Here is a 21942-nt window from a genome sequence, read left to right as displayed (position 1 = left end):
CCACCCCTCCACACGTGTGTACTGGTGCAGCCTGATGCAAGCGACACGGTGCATGCAGGCCATCAAATTGCATGCCTACAGACAGTACAGCCACGAGCCATCAAATCTGGGGACACTACCAGATGGTCAGCGTCAGCGAGATGTCAACACGTCACTACCTGCCACCACTACAATGTACCCATCCCTACCTGCCGCCACTACAATGTACCCATCACTACCTGCCGCCACTACAATGTACCCATCACTACCTGCGGGCAACTACAATCTACCTGTCACTACCTGCCGCCACTACAATTAACCCGTCACTACCTGCGGGCAACTACAATCTACCTGTCACTACCTGTCGACCTCTAGAATCTACCCATCACTACCTGCCGGTTACTACAATCTGCCTGTCACTACCTGTTGGCCACTACAATTTTTTTTTATTATAATGTCCTTGTTATTTGTATTATTATCTGCTTGTTGTCGGTAATATCAGCCTTTATTTGGTAAATTATAGGTCATTGGTAATATCTGCACATTGTTGATATTCTCTACTTGTCTTTGGTAATATTTACATTACTTCGTGTAGATTTATTTAATAAGGAAAGGGTGTGTGGTTTGGGGGTGTGGTCTGTGTTAAGGGGCGGGGTTTAGGGCGTTAGCACTTAAGTGCCTATAGGCTCCTGAGCTGTAAATCCGGCCCTGCCAGCAGAGCTGTACAAACTTAATGAGGTGTCTGAAGCTCCCCCTACTGGACACAGTCAGCAAACATTTATATTCATGAGTATTGCTTCCTGATTATCTGCTTTTTAACATTTATGTATTTGTAATATAATTCCAGAATATAAGAAAAAGAAAGAAATAATTTGCCTCATGTTACATGATTCTTATCACAGGCAGCTAGTAAGGAGGATTGGCTGGACAATGAGCCAATCACAATTCCCTCCCTGTGATGTCACCAGTGGGTGGGCCTCTCTCATCTATCAATTCCCCCCAGATATCTTTATACAACCACCCACTACACCTAACCCAGCATGGAGGGGCTCAGTGAAGGTGGCAGTGAAGGTGTGGAGGTGTCTGATGGGGTCACACAGGGCATAAAAAGAGATCTGCCCGGCCTCATAATCCAGATATAGCCTGATTCTATTACTGGGGATCCCATCAGGTAACCGGATCTCTTTCCAGTCATGTATCACTGAGTACTGATTACGCCTCCTGCACAAACACCAGGACTTGTTATTATACCCAATCCATGACTGCCCTCCTTTCCTGGCTATACTGGGGTAACACATCCCGACTCTCCAGTAATCTGATCCCCCAACATCCACTTCCCAGTAATGTCGCCCTGAGGAGAAACTCCAGCTGCTCAACACCTGACTATACTGAAATCTCTCTGGTGTTTCTGGGCGGTTCTGTCCTGTATGTGACCAGGATGCAGTTTTCCTGTCATCTGATATATGTAGCTCATTACCAGCTGTGTCTACATCCAGTATTATGTCTGCAGGCTGTACAGAGATCCCCCCAGTTATCCCAAACATGATATCAGATATTGCTGTGTGTAATGTGTGTGAGATGCCGGCCACATCCAGATCCCCTCCATCATGGAGCTGCTCATCATGTATGTCCTCCGTGTCACACAAGTCACCTGTGTCTGATTCCTGTAAGACAGTCAGTGGATCAGTCATGTTACACAGCTCCTCAATGTGACGCATCTTCCTGGACAGCTCCTCCTTCTTTATCTCCAGCTGTCTGATGATGTCATCATAGGATTGTACCTGCCTCATGATGTCACTCAGGACTCTCTTCTCCAGCTCCTCCAGCCGTCTCCTGAGGTCTCTAAACAGGGCAGTGACTCTCTCTTTCTCACCATTTGCTTTTTCTTGTGCTTTTCTCCTGCCTTCCTCCAGACTCTGGACTCTTTTCTCAGCCTTCTCTGTCTCGGCCATCAGTGTCTGCAGATCATTTCTAAGCTTCTTCTTCTTCTCCTCAGAGGCCTCATTCAGTGACATCATCTTATGCCCTACATGTCCCCCGATCACATAGCAGGACACACAGACACAGGCAGCATCCTCAGTGCAGTAATACTCCAGGATCTTCTTATGGACGGAGCATTTCCTGGTCTCCGGGGAGGTGGTGGGGGCACATAAGACGTGTTCTGGTGCCTTGCTGTGGACTCTCAGGTGATTATCACACATAGAAGCGTCACACAGCAGACAGGACATAACAGCAGGTACAGGAGAATGGATACAGTAAGTACAGCGGACTCCGGCCACCTCCTGATCTGGCTGAGTAGACAGGAAACGCCCTGCTATGTTCCTCAGAGCAATGTTCTTCTGCAGTGTTGGCCGGCTCCTGAACCTCTTCCTACACTGAGGACAGGAATAATCTGACCCCTCCTGTGAGTCGAGCACACGATCAATACAGACCCGGCAGAAGCTGTGACCACATCTCAGGCTTACGGGATCTGTATAACTTGTTAGACAAACGGAACACTTCAGCTCCTCGCTCAGATCAGCAGACGCCATAGCTGGGAGCAGGAGAGGAAACGAAAGTGAAAGTCTCTGATTCTGGGAATCCAGGAGAACCAGTTACTTATTACTTGCCTGGCCAGGGGAGGGGTGAGTCATACAGCAGCAAAACTTGCATTCCATGACAAAGCCTAAAGCTGAGTACACACGTACGATAACGATCGTTCAAAAACGAACGATAACGACAATCGGAACGATAATCGTGCGTTCAAAAAGTGTGAACGATCGTTTTTGTGAACGATAACGATCGTTATCGTTCAATCGGACCGATCCAACCCGGCGGATTTTTTCGAAAGATAATCGTTCAATCGTTGCAGTGTGTACAAAGATCGTCCGATAACGCATGTTCTTATTGCCTGTCATAACGTCACTTCCGTTTGCGCACGCATTTTTTAATCGTTCGTCGTTCAGTACTTTATACTTATATCGTTCACGTGTGTACACAATCGTTCATTACGAACGATCTTTTCCGTCTAATTTGAATATCGTGTAAACGTCACGAATCGTTCGTAACGAACGATCTTTATCGGACGTGTATACGAACCTTTAAAGGATACCACAACTGACATGTGGCATAATGAGATAGACATGGGTATGTACAGTGCCTAGCACACAAATAACTAGGCTGTGTTCCTTTTTTTCTTTCTCTGTCTGAAATAGGTAAATATCAGGTATGTAAGTGGCTGACTCAGTCCTGACTCAGACAGGAAGTGACTACAGTGTGACCCTCACTGATAAGAAATTCCCCCTTTGTTATCTCTTTCTTGCTCTCAGAAGCCATTTTCTGCTAGGAAAGTGTTTTATAGTTGGAATTTCTTATCAGTGAAGGTCACACTGTAGTCACTTCCTGTCTGAGTCAGGACTGAGTCAGCCACTTACATACCTGATATTTAACTCTTTCAGGCAGAGAAAGAAAAAAAGGAACACAGCATAGTTATTTGTGTGCTAGGCACTGTACATACCCATGTCTATCTCATTATGCCACATGTCAGTTGTGGTATCCTTTAATGTGAATAATGAGATTGTTGGTTACACATATCAGATTGTATGTCCAATTGAACAGTAAGGATGTGAGCACTTTATTATTAGATTTATATTTGCAATATCTTATTAATCATCCCTAGATGCAAATACTGTACGAGGAACAAGGTTGAGGGTTGGTTCACAGTGCTTAGCGTTGCACAATAATTCTGCATGCCAAGTTACTCACTGTCCATACATTTCTATGGGGCTGTTCACAGTACTGCATTGTAGCTGATCACGTTATTCTAACTCAATAATGCTTATGTCCAGACTTCATTGCAGTTCACACTTATTTTAAAGACAACTGAAGCGAGAGGGATATGGAGGCTGCCATATTTATTTCTATCTAAGCAATACCAGTTGCCTGGCAGCCCTGCTGATCCTCTGCCTCTAATACTATTAGCCATAGCCCCTGAACAAGCATGCAGCAGATCAGGTGTTTCTGGCATTAATGTCAGATCTGACAAGACTAGCTGCATGGTTGTTTCTGGTGTTATTCAGATACTACTGCAGAGAAATAGACCAGCAGGGCTGCCAGGCAACTGGTATTGATTAAAAGGCAGAAATAAATATGGTAGCCTCCATATACCTTTTACTTCAGTTCCCCTTTAATGCATGCCTTATGTAAGTGACCACTGAGAACCCAGTCTGTACAGTATGTCCGGATACAGGGTTACAAAATGCAAGAAATGCAAGCACACAAGAATGCATGCAAAGTAATTGTGCATGCAAAAAGTGGAAGTACAAGGAGGAAAGTTAAAGTGTACCAGAGACGTTAAACTAAAGATTTTATACTTACCCGGGGCTTCCTCCAGCCCCATAAGCTTGTCCCACGCCGTCCTCCCGCGGTCTGCCGTTCAGCAGCTATCAGCCCCGGTAACAGGTTCAGGGCTGGTGCACACCAGAGCGGTTCTGAAGCGTTTTTTTAAAACGCTTGCAGGGAGAAAACCGCGTGGCTAATGAAATTGAATGGGCTGGTGCACACCAAAGCGGCTTGTTTTTTCTACAAAACGCAAACTCGAGGGCTGCAGCATTTTTTAGATTTCTGAGGCGTCTCTGCCTCAATGTTAAAGTATAGGAAAGTGGAAAACCGCTGTGAAAAACGCTAAATCGGAGCGGTTTTCCAGGCGTTTTTTTTTGTTACAGAAGCTGTTCAGTAACAGCTTTACTGTAACAATATATGTAATCTGCTGCACAAAAACACTGCAAAAACTCTAGGCATGTTTAGAAAACGTCTCTGTATACATGCCTAGAATCGCTCTGAAATCTGCTTCAAAAACCTCTAGCATTTTGCGAAACTGCTATAGGTTTTTGGTGTGCACTGGGTCTCAGTCGGGTCCAGTCTGGAGGTCCGCGTATGCACAGTATACCCAGACTGGACCCCACTGAACCTGTTATCTGGGCTGATCGCTGCTGAATGGCAGTCAGTGGGAGGACAGTGTGGGACAAGCTTGTGGGGTATGAGTAAGCCCCGGCTAAGTATCAAATCTTTAGAGTTTACCATCTCAGGTTTACTTTAAGGCCTCTTTCACAGTAGGACGTTGCGTTTTGATGCGACGTTAAAGTCACAACACAAATTACAACGCAACGCCCCCAAACAGTTGCACCGCAACTTAATGCCCCAATATCGTTGCATACAGTACTAATAATGCTACACGTTACACACAAACGCAACGTGTGCACTGTGAATGTTGCACAGACTTAGTATTGCTGTGCGACTTTTTTGGGGCATTGCGTTGTAATTTGCATTGCGACTTTAACGTCGCATCAAAACGCAACGTCCTACTGTGAACGAGGCCTAAAGGGAACCTGAACTGAGAAGGATATGGATTTTTCCTTTTAAAATAATACCAGTTGCCTGACTGTCCTGCTGATCCCGTGTCTCTAATTCTTTTAGCCACAGCCCCTGGACAAGCATGCAGATCAGGTGCTCTGACTGAAGTCAGACGATTAGCTGCATGCTTGTTTCAGGTGTGTGATTCAGACACTACTGCAGCCAATGAGATCAGCAGGACTACCAGGTAACTGGTATTGTTTAAAAGGAAACATACATATCCCTCTCAGTTTAGGATCCTTTTAAGCATATAGATGCAGACACACAAGAATGTATATGAAAACGTATGTATGCAAAAAAAAAAATGAAAATATGAAAAAGATTGGCAAGTGAATAGATGAGCCAGACAAAGGTCCAATGTCCGGATGCAGGGTTACAAAATGCAGACACACAATAATGCATGCATAAAAATTCATGTATGCAAAAAATGCATGCAAAATAATGTGCATGGAAAAAAGTGAAGGTTGAGCAGATAAATGTGCTGGAAATGCAGACACACAAGATTGCATAAGAATATACAAGCATGCAAAAAATGAAAATATGAAAAAGATGGGCAAAGGGTAAGGGCCCTTTTCCACTAGCAATCACAATCGCTAAACTCTACCAATTGCGTTTTGTCGTTAATTTTTTAACGTGATCATGATTTTGCATACGCCACGCACTTGCATTGCAAACAGGGCCGGTTTAAGCAACAATGGGGCCCCAGGGCAAAATAAACCTGGGGGGCCCCCCCAACATATACCCCGGAACAAAAATTGGCATTAGGGGACCTTTTTTGCAGCTGGTATAGTCAGGGTGTGAAGTTCCAATCGGTCGGAGCTCCACATTCTGGCTATCTCAGCCTGCATGGGGGACAAGGGGTTAAAAAGTTTCAGGAGGGGGGACCCCACATAATTTAAAAAAAAAAAAAAAATTCCCACACTCTAAACATAAAAAAAAATTGGGAAAATAGGAAAAAATGCCAGGGATCTTCATACAGCTATATTGCGGCTGTATAGCGATCCCTGGCCAAAGCGCTGCGGCTGCGTATAGACCCCCTGGAAACCCCGTCAGGAAATGTATTGCTCTTTCGTTTGATGCATGTAAAACTACACTACCGTTAGGTTGGCTACTAAAAGTGACATTTACCGCATTTAAAAGTATACTTTTTTCCTTCGAAACTTTAAAATCGATTTTCTCAAAAACTATAAGGTCTTTTTGAAAAATTGTTTTTTCCTCTTATTCCTAATGATCTCCTTAACATATCCTGTAAATTTAGGGTTTCTAGCATTTAAAGTGGATTTGCTATTAACCATTAAAGTCGGAAGGTTTTTAAATGTGTATTTTTATTTTCCTTTGAAACTTTAAAATCGATTTTCTCAAAAACTATAAGGCCGATTTGAAACATTTTTTTTCCTCTTGTAGCCACTGGGGGCCCCTACAAACTCTGGGGCCCTGGGGCAGCTGCCTCCTTTGCCTTAATGGTAGCGCCGGCCCTGATTGCAAAATTGCGTTAAAAATCGCTCCTGAACGCGATCACGCTTTGGGCAAAATCGCGGTAGTGGAAAATACTTACCGCGATCCCTATATTAATAACAAAACCTAACGATTTAAAAATCGCTAGCACTTTGCGATTTAGCAGGGCAGGGGAAAAAGGCCCTGAAGATGAGCCAGACAAAAGGTCCAATGTACGAATGCAGGGTTACAAAATGTAGGCGCACAAGAACGCATGCAAAAAAATGCATGTAGGCATGTTCTCTTTTCTACCCAAGGCCACTGTCACCAGCTGCCCCCCTTCAGTATAGGTAGCGAGATGACCCCCCCCTTCCCTCCAGAATAAGTAGCCACATGATCCCTCCCCCTTCCCTCTAGTATAGGTAGCCTGATGACCCCCCCCCCAGTATAGGTAACCTAATGACCCCCCCCAGTGTAGGTAGCCAGGTGACCCCTCCTCCCTTTACCTCCAGTATAGGTAACCTGATGACCCTCCCCCCCAGTATAGGTAGCCAGGTGACCCCTCCTCCCTTTCCCTCTAGTATAGGTAGCCGGAGGACCCCTCCCCCTCCAGTATAGGTAGCCAGATGACTCACTTAATCCCTCCTTTTCTCACTCCCCCCCCCCTTCTTTTCAGTATAGGCCTTCACACTGCAGCAGCCATCAGTGTCACTCATTTCTCCGCTAGTCTCCAGTGCAGAAGCTTAGTCTTCCACTTTGTCTCCAATGCTGCACAAGTCGACAGCCGTCCGCCACAATGCCAACGTGCACAGAGAGCAAAGTGGCAGCTGCATCGGCAGCTGGCAGCAGAGTACCGCAGTCAGGTGCTCGCCTGATGTCCCTGCATTGCAAATGCTGCACCAGTTTAGCTGGCTGCTTTGGTGCCCTTGCTCCTGTGGTGCCGTAGGCCATGGCCTAGGTGGCCTTGGCCTTAATCCGGTCCTGAGAAAGATGGGTGAGAGCATAGAGGAGCCAAACAAAAACAAGTTTGACTGCCATGCAAAAATATACCCTCTATTCTCGACTATAAGCCGACCCGAGTATAGGCCGACCTCCACCTAGAAAAAATTATTGACTCGAGTATAAGGGCCTGTTTCCACTGTCGCGGTTTCCGCCGCAAATCCGCAGAGTTTCCCCGCAGGCAAATCGCGCGGGGAAACTCTGCCATAGGGGACTATGGTGCCGCCGGCCGAATCGCTTGCGGTAGCGATTCGGCCGGAACCCCCCGCAGAATTCGTGGCGGAGGCTGCGATTCCCATAGCCGTGCATGGCACGGCTGATGGGAATCGCCTGCGATCCCGCCCACTCGCTCAGTGCCGGCGTGCGTCTCGCAGACGCACGTCGCACAAGTGGAAACGAGCCCTGAACCGAGGGCAGGAAATGCAGCAGCTTTAGCCTGTAGCAATTCTTTAGGAAATACATCTCCACTATTGATTGCATTAAATAACAACCTATATTTCTCACCAAATCAAGGCTTAAAGGGACTCTGAGCAGTACATAAAAATTAAATTCTGCACTTACCAGGGCTTCCTCCAGCCCAGGGTAGCCCGTGAGGTCCCCCAGCGTCCTTTTGGTCCACCTCCATGGTGGCACTGGTGGCTCCGTTGGGTGCGCAACTCTGGCCCGAAGTCGTGCGCAGCTGGGCATGTGCGCCCGGCTCGATCACTTGCCTGTCACTGTAAGCGCCCTGCACATGCATGGTTCTAGAAGGACTTACGGCGATGGGCCCGTGTTCAAGCCGGGTGCGTGGGTGGGCTGCACATGCCCAGTTGCACACGACTTCGGGCCAAAGTTGCACACCTAACAGAGCCACCAGCGGGACCATGGAGAGGACCCAGAAGATGCCAAGGAACCTGGAGGGCTACGCTGGGCTGGAGGAAACCCCAGGTAAGTTCAGATCTTCATTTTATTTCTCTGCTCGGGGTCTCTATGCATACATAGAGCATTAAGGAACGAATGTTTTTCTTGTGATACGTATGCTGGGAATACACGGCTCGACCCTGAGCCATTTAGATGGCTCCATAGATAATTTCCAACACGTCCGATCTGCAGCCCAATTCTGCATTGGGGACAATGGAAAAGATAAGAAAAACGAGCAGAAGATAAGAAAATCGCCCGCAAAAACGATCGGGCGCAGAATCGAGCGGCAAAATTGAGCCATGTACAGTATGCCCAGCATTAGAGAGAAGTGTTAACGGCCGTGTAAGCCCCACCCCCGTTGCCATCGCCAAGTGCAGAGCATTATAGTGCTGGTACATTACAGTGCTGGTACATTACAGTGCTGGTACATTACAGTGCTGGTGCAATTGGTGTCTGTGTTTTCCCCCCATCCCCCTGCACCACCAGATTGGAGTGTGCCAGACCTTTGATGTGGCCTCTGTGTCGTCCCCCCCCTCCTACCTGAGTGTTGCATTGGGATATGCAGAGCAGTGAGTTCTTCTTTTACTTACCCGACCGTGCTGCAAGAATGTCAGTCGCAGGCTTATTGTTATGACACCCTCTAGTGGCGCCTCTCATCACATGCATCTCTAGAAGGGATCATGGTAATGAGACTGTGTAAAACCAGCAGCCAGCGTCAGACCTCCGATCAGCCCGCGACCAGTGAAAAGTGGGCGCTAGGACCTCGCAGACACTGCACTGATGTGCGGAAGTGACATCATATGTCAATACAGAATATGCTGCCCGGTGTCCACGGGGGTTTCATGGGGCTGCTTCTCAATCTGCGTGTACAGAACAATCAGCTCAGACAGTCCCCAGGTGGTTAACCATTTCATTTCCCCTGCTTTGTGTCTATCCTGGGTTTATTTTAAATTGTTTGCTATTGGTTGGTCAGAAGTCCCCGCCCTCACCTGCATCCTATCAGAGCACAGAGAAATTCCCGAGAGGTTGGTGAATTGGTTGTTGTGTGTGTGAGGGCACGGGCGTTTCTAGGGCCGTGCGACCCGTGCGGGTGCCCTGAGCGCTATTGGCAAGGGGGGCGCTGTAATGGAGGGGGGAGCCAGCCGCAGGGGAGGGCAGCCCGACCTCTCCCTCCCTTCCTCTCCGGGGCCGCCCTCCGTGCTCCCCCCTCCGAGGCAGAGTAATTGTATCAGAAAGCGCTAGTCACAACTTACCTCCCTGCGTTCCACTCACCGCTCACTAGCCGCTGGAGGACTCCTCTCTGCCTAGCCGCTGATACACACGCTGCTTTCGGCTAAACAGGAAGCAGCGTGTGTATCAGCGCAGCGGCTAGGCAGACCCCCAGTATGGAAGGGGGGGTTACCTACCTACCGGGGCAGCTACTTATCTAATCTATACTGGGGAGGGGCAGCTACCTAATCTAACCTATACTGGGGGGCAGTGGCACCTACCTAATCTAACCTATACTGGGGGTCAACTACCTAATCTAACCTATACTGGGGGTCAGCTACCTAATCTAACCTATACTGGGGGGCAGCTACCTACCTAACCTATACTGGGGGGCACCTACCTAATCTAACCTATACTGGGGCAGCAACCGATCTAACCTATACTGGGGGCACCTACTTATCTAACGTGTATTGAGGGCACCTACCTACCTACCTAGCCTATACTGGTGGCAACTATACTGGCTACCTATATTGGAGACACATACCTAACTAACCTATGCTGGGGGCAACTATTCTGGCTCTCTATTAGAGGCACCCACCTAGCTAACCTGTACTGAGGGCACCTACCTATCTAACCTATACTAGGGGCACCTGCCTATCTAACCTATACTGTGGGCAACTATACCGGCTACCTATACTGGAGGCACCTACCTGGCTAACCTATACTGGGGGCAACTATACTGGGGCACCTATGCCTGGCTACCTATACTGGGGGGGACCTATAGCTGGCTACCTATACTGAGTGCAACTAGACCTGGCTAACCTATACTGCAGACACCCATACCTGGCTCCGCGCGCGGGGGGGGGGGCACAATTTTGCACCCTCGCCCTGGGTGCATTTTGGCCTAGAAACTGCTCTGTGTGAGGGCCTCGGGTAAATGGCTTCCATTATTACAATCTCAGTTTTGGAATTACTGTACCTGTAAAATGCACATTTTTGTTGAATAAAGTTATTTTTCTGTTCCCCTCACAGATAAGATGTCCTGGAGGGTGACAATACAGAGCAGCCTGTCCAGGGAGGAGGCTTTCTTTGCGTTTTTTGAAAAGGTAATCATTAATTCTCTTCACTTCTGAACTCCAGGCAATGAGTCCCCTCTGTGTCTTTATAGGAGGCAATCAAAGCTGAATACATTTATATAAAATTAGCATACAATCTGCATCAACTCAGAGTTACTAGCATCTCCTCAGGGGTGTAACAGAAGCCCCTGCGATTGCTGGGGGGCGCACTCTCTTCAGCCATTCGCTAGCTCCTGATCACATGACTGATGCGAGTCACATGATTAGGAGGATGGCAGCAGAGAGTGTGCAGCTGTGTTGCATGGAGGAGACCTGCAGCATTGGAAGCAAGTAATACACCGCTGCCTGCACTGCTCTGCAATGGCATAGCTCACAACTGTCCCTCTTTTGGAAGGACAATCCCTCTTTGGGAGCCTTGTCCCTCTGGCCCTCTTTCCTCCTCATTTCTCCCTCTTTCTATGTAAATATATATATTTTTCCAGTAACCCTCCAGGACAGGTGAACTACGAGATTTGACCCCTCCCAGGAAACAGGAAACATCCACTTGGTCTCTCTATAAGTTTAGACCCACCGCAGGTGTCCGGCAGTATGGATGTTCCCTGGAACAGGTCTCTCTGTAGGTGTCCGAGTCCTGGAGAGCCTGGATGGCTAAGGGCTTTGGGCATGCTGCTGAGATGGGGCTGTGTAATAGCGATGGAGTCCAGCGGCTTACCTCCCTCATACGCTCAGGATGCAGGCTCAGGGGCGTCTGTGTCATTAGGCAACTCTAAATTTTTGCCTATGGCGCAGTTGATGGCAGTGGGCGCTCTGTGCGTGTGTTTATTTATTTATTTTTTCTTTCAGCCAGCCAGGTCGGCGCCGGCTGTGACAGGCAGCTCAGCCTGTGCCCGGCTCCACCTACTGGTCCGCCCCTTTCCTCTTCTCCGTTCAGAGCCTCCGAGCAGCACGCACGTTAGTTTATATGTGCAGTGCGTGCTGCCGCCTACTGGTCCGCCCCCTCTCCTTCTCTGTGCTGACTGGTGCTGAGCGTGCGATCGCCGCACGCTGATTTATTTACACACCGGCACCGCCCCTAACTCCGCCCCCCGCCTGTCACACGTGGTTGAAGTGACGCACCAGGGCGGCTGGCTTGACTACACAAATGCAGAGGCAACACCGGCTCACAGTGAGTGCCCTCTGCCTCTGCTGCTCGCAGGCTCAGCTGGTCACATTGCGATTATTTCCTGGGGAACGCTGGCCACATTACGATTATTTTCTGGTGAACGCTGGTCACATTGCGATTATTTCCTGGGGAACGCTGGCCACATTACGATTATTTCCTGGTGAACGCTGGCCACATTACGATTATTTTCTGGTGAACGCTGGTCACATTGCGATTATTTCCTGGGGAACGCTGGCCACATTACGATTATTTCCTGGTGAACGCTGGCCACATTACGATTATTTCCTGGTGAACGCTGGCCACATTACGATTATTTCCTGGGGAATGCTGGCCACATTACGAATATTTCCTGGTGAACGCTGGCGACATTACGATTATTTCCTGGGAAACGCTGGCGACATTACGATTATTTCCTGGGGAACGCTGGCGACATTACGATTATTTCCTGGTGAACGCTGGCGACATTACGATTATTTCCTGGTGAACGCTGGCCACAATACGATTATTTCCTGGGGAACGCTGGCCACATTACGATTATTTCCTGGGGAACGTTGGCCACATTACGATTATTTCCTGGTGAACGCTGGCCACATTACGATTATTTCCTGGGGAACGCTGGCCACATTACGATTAATTTCTGGTGAACGCTGGCCACATTTCGATTATTTCCTGGGGAACGCTGGCCACATTACGATTATTTCCTGGTGAACGCTGGCCACATTGCGATTATTTTCTGGTGAACGCTGGCCACATTACGATTATTTTCTGGTGAACGCTGGCCACATTACGATTATTTCCTGGGGAACGCTGGCCACATTACGATTATTTCCTGGGGAACGCTGGCGACATTACGATTATTTCCTGGGGAACGCTGGCGACATTACGATTATTTCCTGGTGAACACTGGCGACATTACGAATATTTCCTGGGGAACGCTGGCCACATTACGAATATTTCCTGGTGAACGCTGGCGACATTACGATTATTTCCTGGTGAACGCTGGCCACATTACGATTATTTTCTGGTGAACGCTGGCCACATTACGATTATTTCCTGGTGAACGCTGGCCACAATACGATTATTTCCTGGGGAACGCTGGCCACATTACGATTATTTCCTGGTGAACGCTGGCCACATTACGATTATTTCCTGGGGAACGTTGGCCACATTACGATTATTTCCTGGTGAACGCTGGCCACATTACGATTATTTCCTGGGGAACGCTGGCCACATTACGATTAATTTCTGGTGAACGCTGGCCACATTTCGATTATTTCCTGGGGAACGCTGGCCACATTACGATTATTTCCTGGTGAACGCTGGCCACATTGCGATTATTTTCTGGTGAACGCTGGCCACATTACGATTATTTTCTGGTGAACGCTGGCCACATTACGATTATTTCCTGGGGAACGCTGGCCACATTACGATTATTTTCTGGTGAACGCTGGCCACATTACGATTATTTTCTGGTGAATGCTGGCCACATTACGATTATTTCCTGGGGAACGCTGGCCACATTACGATTATTTCCTGGTGAACGCTGGCCACATTACGATTATTTCCTGGTGAACGCTGGCCACATTACGATTATTTCCTGGTGAACGCTGGCGACATTACGATTATTTCCTGGGGAACGCTGGCCACATTACGGTTATTTCCTGGTGAACGCTGGACACATTACGATTATTTTCTGGTGAATGCTGCCGCATTACAATTATTTTCTGATGAATGCTGCCCACATTACGATTATTTTCTGGTGAATCATTGCTGCGTTATAATTTTTTTGTGGTGAATCATTGCTGCGTTATAATTATTTTATGGTGAATCATTGCTGCGTTATGGTTATTTTCTGGTGAAAGATTGCCGCATTATGATTATTTTAAGTGAATCATTGCTGCGTTATGATTATTTTCATCAGGGGGGCACCACATGGGGGGAGGGGGGTGCCACAGGTTTTCTCTCCTGGAGTGACAAAATGGCTAGAGACGCCCCTGTGCAGGCTTAATGCGGCAGGGGGAAGGCTGTGGCGAAGACGCTCTCTGGCAGAGGCTACTGGCACGGTTGCTGGACACCGAGGGAGGCGGAGCGGTAGGCAGAGGCTGTGCGCATGCTTCCCTCAACGAAGATGGCGGTGCGGGTACTTCCGCCACCGCCGTGACGTCAATTCCGCCCGCCAGGATTGAGGAGCTGCAGTGTCTCGGCGTCTCACTCTCACTATCCTGAGACACAGTGAGAGATGGACGCCGCTCAGGAGGCTAGCGAACCAAGGCAGTAGGCCAGGAGGGACGCTAAGGCCGACAAGCCTGAGGCAGACCAGGCCAAAACTGACACAGGAGCGGTGTGATACATGCTGGTTTGGTGGAACTGTTACAGCTAGCCTTAGCTGTTGTGGCAATATGTTGTTTTTGCAAAAGGGTTTTTGGTTGTGACTGGGTTTTTTGTTGTCTGCTTGTGTTTCAGAGCAATGCTGCTGATAAATCTGACAGGCCCAGGTCTAAATGTCGCCCTACATGTAATGTTAAATTGTCCCAGACATGGACTAAAACTTTGTCAGGCATGCATAATTACAGTATTGAATCAGGAGTCTGCCACCTTATATAAATACTTAATGAGCACAATGAGGACTGAAATGGCTGAATCTATTAAGGCTTTCAGAGAGGCAATGGCAGTATCTGTTACGCAAGTACCTGTGGTTAATGTGGTTCAAGATAATACACCTGTACCAATTAATGTGGAGACTAATGTATCAGCACCTGCAGTTGTTGTTACAAAGGCTGCAGTGTCTAATGATGTGCCTGTATCTAGGTCAGAAGAAACAGCTTCTAAAATATCAGAAGAGCCTGTTACTGTGCATAAAAAAGCTTCTACTAAAACTAATAGACAGGTGTTGTCTGATTCTGAACCTGAAGAGATTGATATGGATCAGTGGCGTACCTAGGGCATTTGGCACCCGGTGCTGGGTATTAAAAGACACCCCCCCCCCTTAAAAAAAATGGGCCTGGCCACAACCGTAAAAAAATCGAGCGTGGTCATGACCGCATGAGGGCGGAGCTAACTGTAATTTAAAGTATTAGCTAGTATAGTTGCCCCCAGTATAGCTAGTACAGTTGCCCCCAGTATAGTTGCCCCCAGTATAGCTAGTATAGTTGCCCTCAGTATAGCTAGTATAGTTGCCCCCAGTATAGCTAGTATAGTTGCCCCCAGTATAGATAGTATAGTTGCCCCCAGAGCTGCCCCAGTATAGATAGTATAGTTGCCCCCAGTATAGCTAGTTTAGTTGCCCCCAGTATAGCCTCAGGCGGCAAAAAGTCTAGGGCCGGCCCTGCTCGCAAACTTAATTTGTGGATGCGGCAGGTTGAAAGGCACATAAAAATTGGGTCTAGTAAAGAGATAATATTAAATTCCTTTATGGTGATGTTTAAAGCTGTTCATTTTATCATAGATGCAGCTTCTGAGTCAATTGTATTGACTGCGAGAGCTGCAGCACTAGCTAACGTAGCAAGAAGAAATCTCTGGATAAAAACCTGGGAGGGAAGTACTTTATCCAAAAACAAAGTCTTTACAATCCCGTTTTCAGGAGATCTATTATTCGGGCCGGAATTGGAACATATTCTCGAGCGTATGTCGGATAAAAAGAAGTCTTTTCCAAAGAAAAAAGTTTTTCAACAGGCGAAAAGATTTTTTCGTAAAGACAAACAAAATGTTAAATCAAATCAGCAGATTAAGCGGAAACAGTGGTCCTTTAATAAAGAGCAAAGTAGGCCAAACACTTTGTTCAAAAGCGCTGACCCTCAGCCCAAACAAAAGTGACGACGAGAACCAGGTGGGGGGAAGGCTAGGGCGATTTCTCCCACACTGGAAACGATTCGCAAAAAGCCCATTTATAATAGATATCATCGAAAACGGGTATCACATAGTATTTCAGGAGAAGCCTCCAAAACGCTATGTGATGACAAATCCATTAAAGATTGCAGAAGATACGCAGGATTTGCAGGTGATTCTGCAGGATATGCTAGAGAGGCAAGTGATAACTATGGTACCCGTACGCGAAGAAAAAAAGGGATTTTACGCGAAAATTTTTCTGGTCAAGAAACCGACGGGAAAATTTCGATCAATATTGAATCTGAAACCGATAAATCCATTCATAAAGCATGTGAGGTTCAGAATGGAATCAATATACACAGTGTCAGGAATATATTGAGGTGCGGATGCTGTTAAGGATAATACAGTAATATATTTTCATTTTCCCATTTTTATATCTGCTGTGGTATGTCAAAGACGTAGATATGCAGGCTAGATTCATGGACTGTTCATGTATTTGTGTGGGTGGGTCACTAGACCTACATTTGCATCTAAAGAGGTCTTCAGTGAATACGACCAGTCACCTTCAATAGGCAAGGAAGCAGCTCATTAAGCCACTAGCAGTCACTTTTGATCTACTGTCCCAGGTGTGATTGTCTGCGTCTGTCTACAGGCAATTACAGGCAAACTGCTACCTGTAACCAAAATTCGATCTTTTCATGTATGTGCTAAAATACACTTTAACCAAGGAAATAATGTGGAGGAAGCTTTTTGATGTCTGGTAGGATACAATCTCACCTATTGAATTCTGCAAACTTCAAGAAGCCAAAACAGGAACCCCTTTGAAGTTTGCATATCACAAGAAAGATTATGACAAGTGTTCAGTGATGTCACAAACGTGGAAAGTGCATTAGTTCCTGGGGGCTGGACATTAAATGCCCCAGGGGACACTTCAGACTATTTAAGCTGGCCCAGGACAGCCACCGGTATCTGCTCTTGGAGTTAGCGCATAGCTAGAGTTGATCTCGACTTCTGGTCGAACAAGCGGCATGCTCCTGCCGACAACGTTGAGACCTTCAAGTTGGTAACGGTTTTTTAATCCCCATTTTTATTTTACGCAAATATCCGTGTGTGTTATCTTTGTAACTTTTATCTTGTAACTATTTTTACTTTGTTTTTTGTAATCTTTTGTATATATTCTGTTCTGCACTGTTCCATGTTTTTCTGGAATATTAAATTATTATTTAATAAGCTTGACTTCTGCCGTACTAAACTAACACTCATAGCCTAGAGGAGACTGCAGCAGGGCCGGGCCGAGGCATAGGCTGGAGAGGCTCCAGCCTCAGGGCGCAGTGTAGGAGGGGGCACAGAATTCATTCAGCTGTCATTCCTAATTGTGTTTGAAGCAGAAAGAAATAAGAAAAGGGAATACATAGCAGTGACTGCAAGCCATATAACTAGATATTAAGGTGTTGGGGAGGTTGTGGGCCCTGTGGTGCCTCTTAGTCTAATAGCAATCAGTGTGTGATGGCTGGGGTGGCAGGGATGGAGGGGCGCACTTTGGTGTCTCAGCCTTGGGTGCTGGAGGACCTTGGCCCGGCTCTGGACTGCAGTGTAGCTGTGTATAAGTCCGTACCTAATTGTATGCTTGAGCAACACTACCATATGAAATTGTAATTGCATTGTGTGTGGGGGCGTTTGTCATACGTTGGCCTAAGCGCGCAGCTGACCCAACGTACGAAAACGCCAGTGCGAGTAGCTAACAGTATCGTTCGGAACGACTGTTAGTGGTTTTGCGTCACTATAGTGTAAGATTGCAACGGTGTGTGTGTGCGTGGCGCTCTCGTATTTGGCCTAAGCGCAGAGCTGACCCAAATACGAAAACGCAGATTGCGTATTGAGCGCTCGATAGCTGAGTGAACGTGTCTAGCAACGCTAGTGGTGGCAGTGGGAAGTGTTTGAGGTGTTCCAGCCTTGTTTGTAGCTTAAATAAGGCTGTTCCCCGCTTAATCTGGTCAAACCCGCAGTCGGGAACCGTATACGCAGGCGTGCCGCGGGCCGGTTCCTGACACACAGTTCGGAATCTTCTTATTCCAGGGGGGTACATGATAAGCATAGACCTCAAAGATGCTTATTGGCATGTACCGATCGAAACCAAGACTCAGGCGTTTCTGAGATTCGCGGTAAAAAATTCAAGCGGAATGCAGCTCTATCAATTCCGCTGCCTCCCCTTTTGAATAAAGTCGGCCCCGAGAATTTTTACGAAAGTAATGGCGGAAATAGTGGCTGAGCTTCACAGGAAAGGGATCATACTGATTCCTTACTTGGATGATTTACTGGTGCAAGCAGATTCAATACAGGAATTATTACTTCACAAGGAAATAGTGATCACAGAACTAAAAAAGGCGGGATGGATAATCAGTATAGAAAAATCTCAGATGAATCCTGCTCAGATAATTCAATTTTTAGGATTTGTGATAAATTCAGTAGAACAGAAGATATTTCTACCAGAACAGAAAGTAGGAAAGATTGTTCAGGAGGTAGAAAAATTCAGAGCTCTAATATCAATCTCGATCAGAGATGTAATGAGGCTGTTAGGTCTGTTGACGTCTTCGGCACCCACAGTCCAGTGGGCCATGTTACAAACGAGAATTTTGCAGATGTGGATGTTGAAAATGTGGGGCAGAACTGTACAAACGTTAGATCTAATGGTGAAGGTAACAGAGGAAGTAAACGTATCACTACAATGGTGGTTGAACAGACAGAGATTGGCACAGGGAAGACTGTGGCAGTTCCCAATAGAAGTAATTCTGACAACGGATGCAAGCATGTCAGGTTGGGGGGCCCACGTAAAAGATTTCAAGGTGCAGGGTCTCTGGAATCAGCATATAAAAACTCAATCTTTAAATTACAGGGAAATGCTAGCAGTAAAACTTGCAATGATTGCAGCAATGCATTTACTAAAAAATCAGCATGTGCAATTAAGAACAGACAATGCTACAGTGGTAGCTTACATGAATCGACAAGGAGGAACTAAATCGTTCAAGTTACTGCATCTGTCTCTAGAGATTCTGGAATTGGCAGAAATCAATCTGAAGTCATTCACAGCAGTGCACTTAAAGGGCTCATTAAACAATCTGGCGAATTTTCTCAGTCGAAATCAAACATCAAATGTGGAGTGGACATTGAATACAGAAGTATTCAGATGGCTGACCCAGATCTGGGGAGTGCCAGAGGTAGATCTGTTCGCAAACAGGGAATGCGAAGTGCGAGATATTTTTCTCACTGAATGCGTTGGATCATCCAGCAGCGGTGGATGCTCTGGCGCAGACATGGGAGTTCAGACTTGCATACGCCTTTCCTCCGCTGAACATACTGCCTCTGGTTCGCAGGAAAATAATGAATTCAAATGCTTCGATTATACGAGTAGCAACACATTGGGAAAAACGATCATGGTTTCCTCTATTGTTGAAGATGAAAACTGCAGGACAGATACTTTTACCTATGATGGACAATCTAATCACAGTTCAAGGGGAGAATGTTCCACAGGGAATAACCTGGAATCTCTCGGCCTGGTTAGTGAAAGGGCAATTCTCAGAGCAAAAGGATTGTCAAATAGAGTGATAGAAACTCTATTGGACAGTCGAAAATTAAATACACGTAAAATGTATGAAAAATATTGGAAGACGTATAACCAGTGGTTGCAACAGTCTAAGTTTAAGTCTTCTGAAATTGGTACGGTATTAGAGTTTTTACAAATTGGTGTGGACAATGGCCTAGCCCTAAGCACGATTAGGGTTCAGGTTTCAGCATTATCGTTTTTTTTAGACAAGCAGTTGGCTAATCATCCTTTGGTTGTGAGGTTTTTTAAATCGGTTGAGCGGAAGAGGCCGGTCCGGGTGAAACCGTTTCCCAAATGGGATTTATCAACGGTGTTGAAAGCATTAACCGTTTCTCCTTTTGTTCCATTAGAAGACTTAGACTTGAGACTAATAACGTTAAGAACAGTGTTCTTAATAGCCATAATGTCTGCAAGACGGATAAGTGAACTAGAGGCTTTATCATGTAGGGAACCTTTCTGTACAATACATGCTAATAGAGTGGTGCTCAGAACAAGTGAAGAATTTCTACCAAAAGTGAGTGACCAGTTTCATAGATGTCAAGAAATTATATTACCCTCTTTTTACATGAATCCTGTGAATGAAAAAGAAGAGAAATGGAGTGCATTGGATGTCAGGAAAAATCTGATTGGATATCTGAAGAGAGTAAAAGATATCAGAAAATCAGAAAGTTTATTTGTTAATTTCTCAGGCAAAATGATAGGCCAGAAAGCTTCAAAAAAGACTATTGCTAGATGGATTAATCTATGTATAGTGGAGGCTTACAAAAACATGAACTTACAATTACCAGATGAACTCAAAGCTCATTCTACTAGGGCAACGGCTACGACTTGGGCCTTCAGAGCCGAAGTGTCTCCCTTGGAAATATGCAAAGCGGCAACATGGAAGAATATCAATACCTTCATGCGCCACTACAAATTGGATCAGATGACTGCTAAAGATCAGGAATTTGGAAGGAAAGTCTTGCAAGCGGTCAGCCCGCCCTAAGGTTGGTGATGTTTATTTCTCGCTCATCATCTCGTAGTTCACCTGTCCTGGAGGGTTACTGGAAAAACCCTAAGCTAGCTAATGGGTAGATATATTTTTAGTAACCCTCCAGGACAGGATGGGAACCCACCCATTTCTAAAAGTTATTATATACTATATATGTGTATAGATGCAATGTATGTTAAGGGTAGTGTAACGATTGGTGTCAGCAAAACAGATGTCTGATTATTCAGTGATCTGCAGTATCCATGGCCGGATTTCTGGCAAGGCCACATAGGCCATGGCCTAGGGCACTAGATAAACAAGGGGCGGCCTGCAGACAGTGGGCATTATTTGCAGGGCATTATTTGCAAGTGTCCAAACAAATGAAAGGGGTCAGGATAACTGCACTATTAGTACCAGCTGGCATCTGCCTGTGCAGTGCTACAGGCAGCTGCAATCCGTTAATTAAATGTTTGTGAACAGTGTGTGACTAACAAAAAGCCAGACCTTGTCCAATGACATAGCAGCAGCTGCAGGCAGTTACAGATGGCCGGGTCTCACGCACTTGGTGTGGGGGATGAAAGGACCAGGGGCAGCACCAGCAAATAGTACAGAATACAGAAGGCAGCCTCTCACAGTACCCATTTCTTAATTATTGATTGGCCAGCGCTGTTACCCTGAAGACAGCACTGGGTACAGGACTCACTTTTACGTGTTGCTGACCCCACCCAATGTCCAATTGTGAGACACTTTTGACAATGTGTGTGTGGTGGACGGCTCCCACCACGCCCATCACCTGTAGATCGCTTGATTGACCAGTTCACCCGTGTGACGTGATTGATTCACTTCACGTTGCCATGGAGACCTTGGCACTAGCCACAATAGTGGACACCAGCGGCCCAAAATTTTTTGGGTGTGTGTGCGTGGAGAGAGGTGGTAGGATACGGTTTCGGTTGGGACGGCTGGTAATAGTCGGCCTTGGGCGGTAAGAAGTACAAATCCGGCCCTGGCAGTATCACTAATAATCCAGACACTATACCTGATTATGTTTTGATCTGCAGAATCACCAATAATACAAGTATAGCAACACACAGAATGTATACTATGTATAGTGCTTGGTGCAACAGTAGTACTTGATAGCTTCAGCTATACCTCACCAGAGGAGCTGGTGGGTACTATCAGTACAGAGGCCCTCACCAGAAATCAGGGCTCTCTGGTGGGGAGGCAAGGTCAGACAGGCAAGGTCGGCAACAGACAGGTAGTAACAGTACAGAATCAGATAGCAATAGGAAGGTGGTTATACAGGCAAAGTCGGCAACAGGATCAGATGGGCAGAAGTACAGTAAACGAGAGAGAGGTCAGAAGCAAGCCAGAGTCATACACAGATATCAATAAAGAG

General features: G+C 46.5%; 2 protein-coding genes across 2 annotated transcripts in view; one reads left to right on the top strand and one right to left on the bottom strand.

Annotated features, from left to right (window-relative positions):
* Positions 1-584: 584 nt before the first annotated feature.
* Positions 585-2510, bottom strand: LOC137517924 (E3 ubiquitin/ISG15 ligase TRIM25-like). Its single transcript, XM_068235000.1, has one exon. The coding sequence runs from the start codon at positions 2508-2510 to the stop codon at positions 969-971; it is 1542 nt and encodes a 513-aa protein (XP_068091101.1). The 3' UTR covers positions 585-968.
* Positions 2511-8666: 6156 nt separating this feature from the next.
* Positions 8667-21942, top strand: part of LOC137519483 (uncharacterized) — a 75973-nt gene continuing 62697 nt past the window's right edge. Inside the window, exons 1-2 of the mRNA XM_068238439.1 lie at positions 8667-8730; positions 10945-11018. Coding sequence (XP_068094540.1) covers positions 8667-8730; positions 10945-11018 — 138 coding nt within the window. The remainder of the gene's footprint in view (positions 8731-10944; positions 11019-21942) is intronic.

This window comes from Hyperolius riggenbachi, chromosome 5 (genome assembly GCF_040937935.1).
Source record: "Hyperolius riggenbachi isolate aHypRig1 chromosome 5, aHypRig1.pri, whole genome shotgun sequence".
Classification (NCBI taxonomy): Eukaryota; Metazoa; Chordata; class Amphibia; order Anura; family Hyperoliidae; genus Hyperolius; species Hyperolius riggenbachi.
The sequence above is the reverse complement of the archived record's forward strand: the minus strand, read 5'-3'. Positions and strand labels throughout refer to the sequence as shown.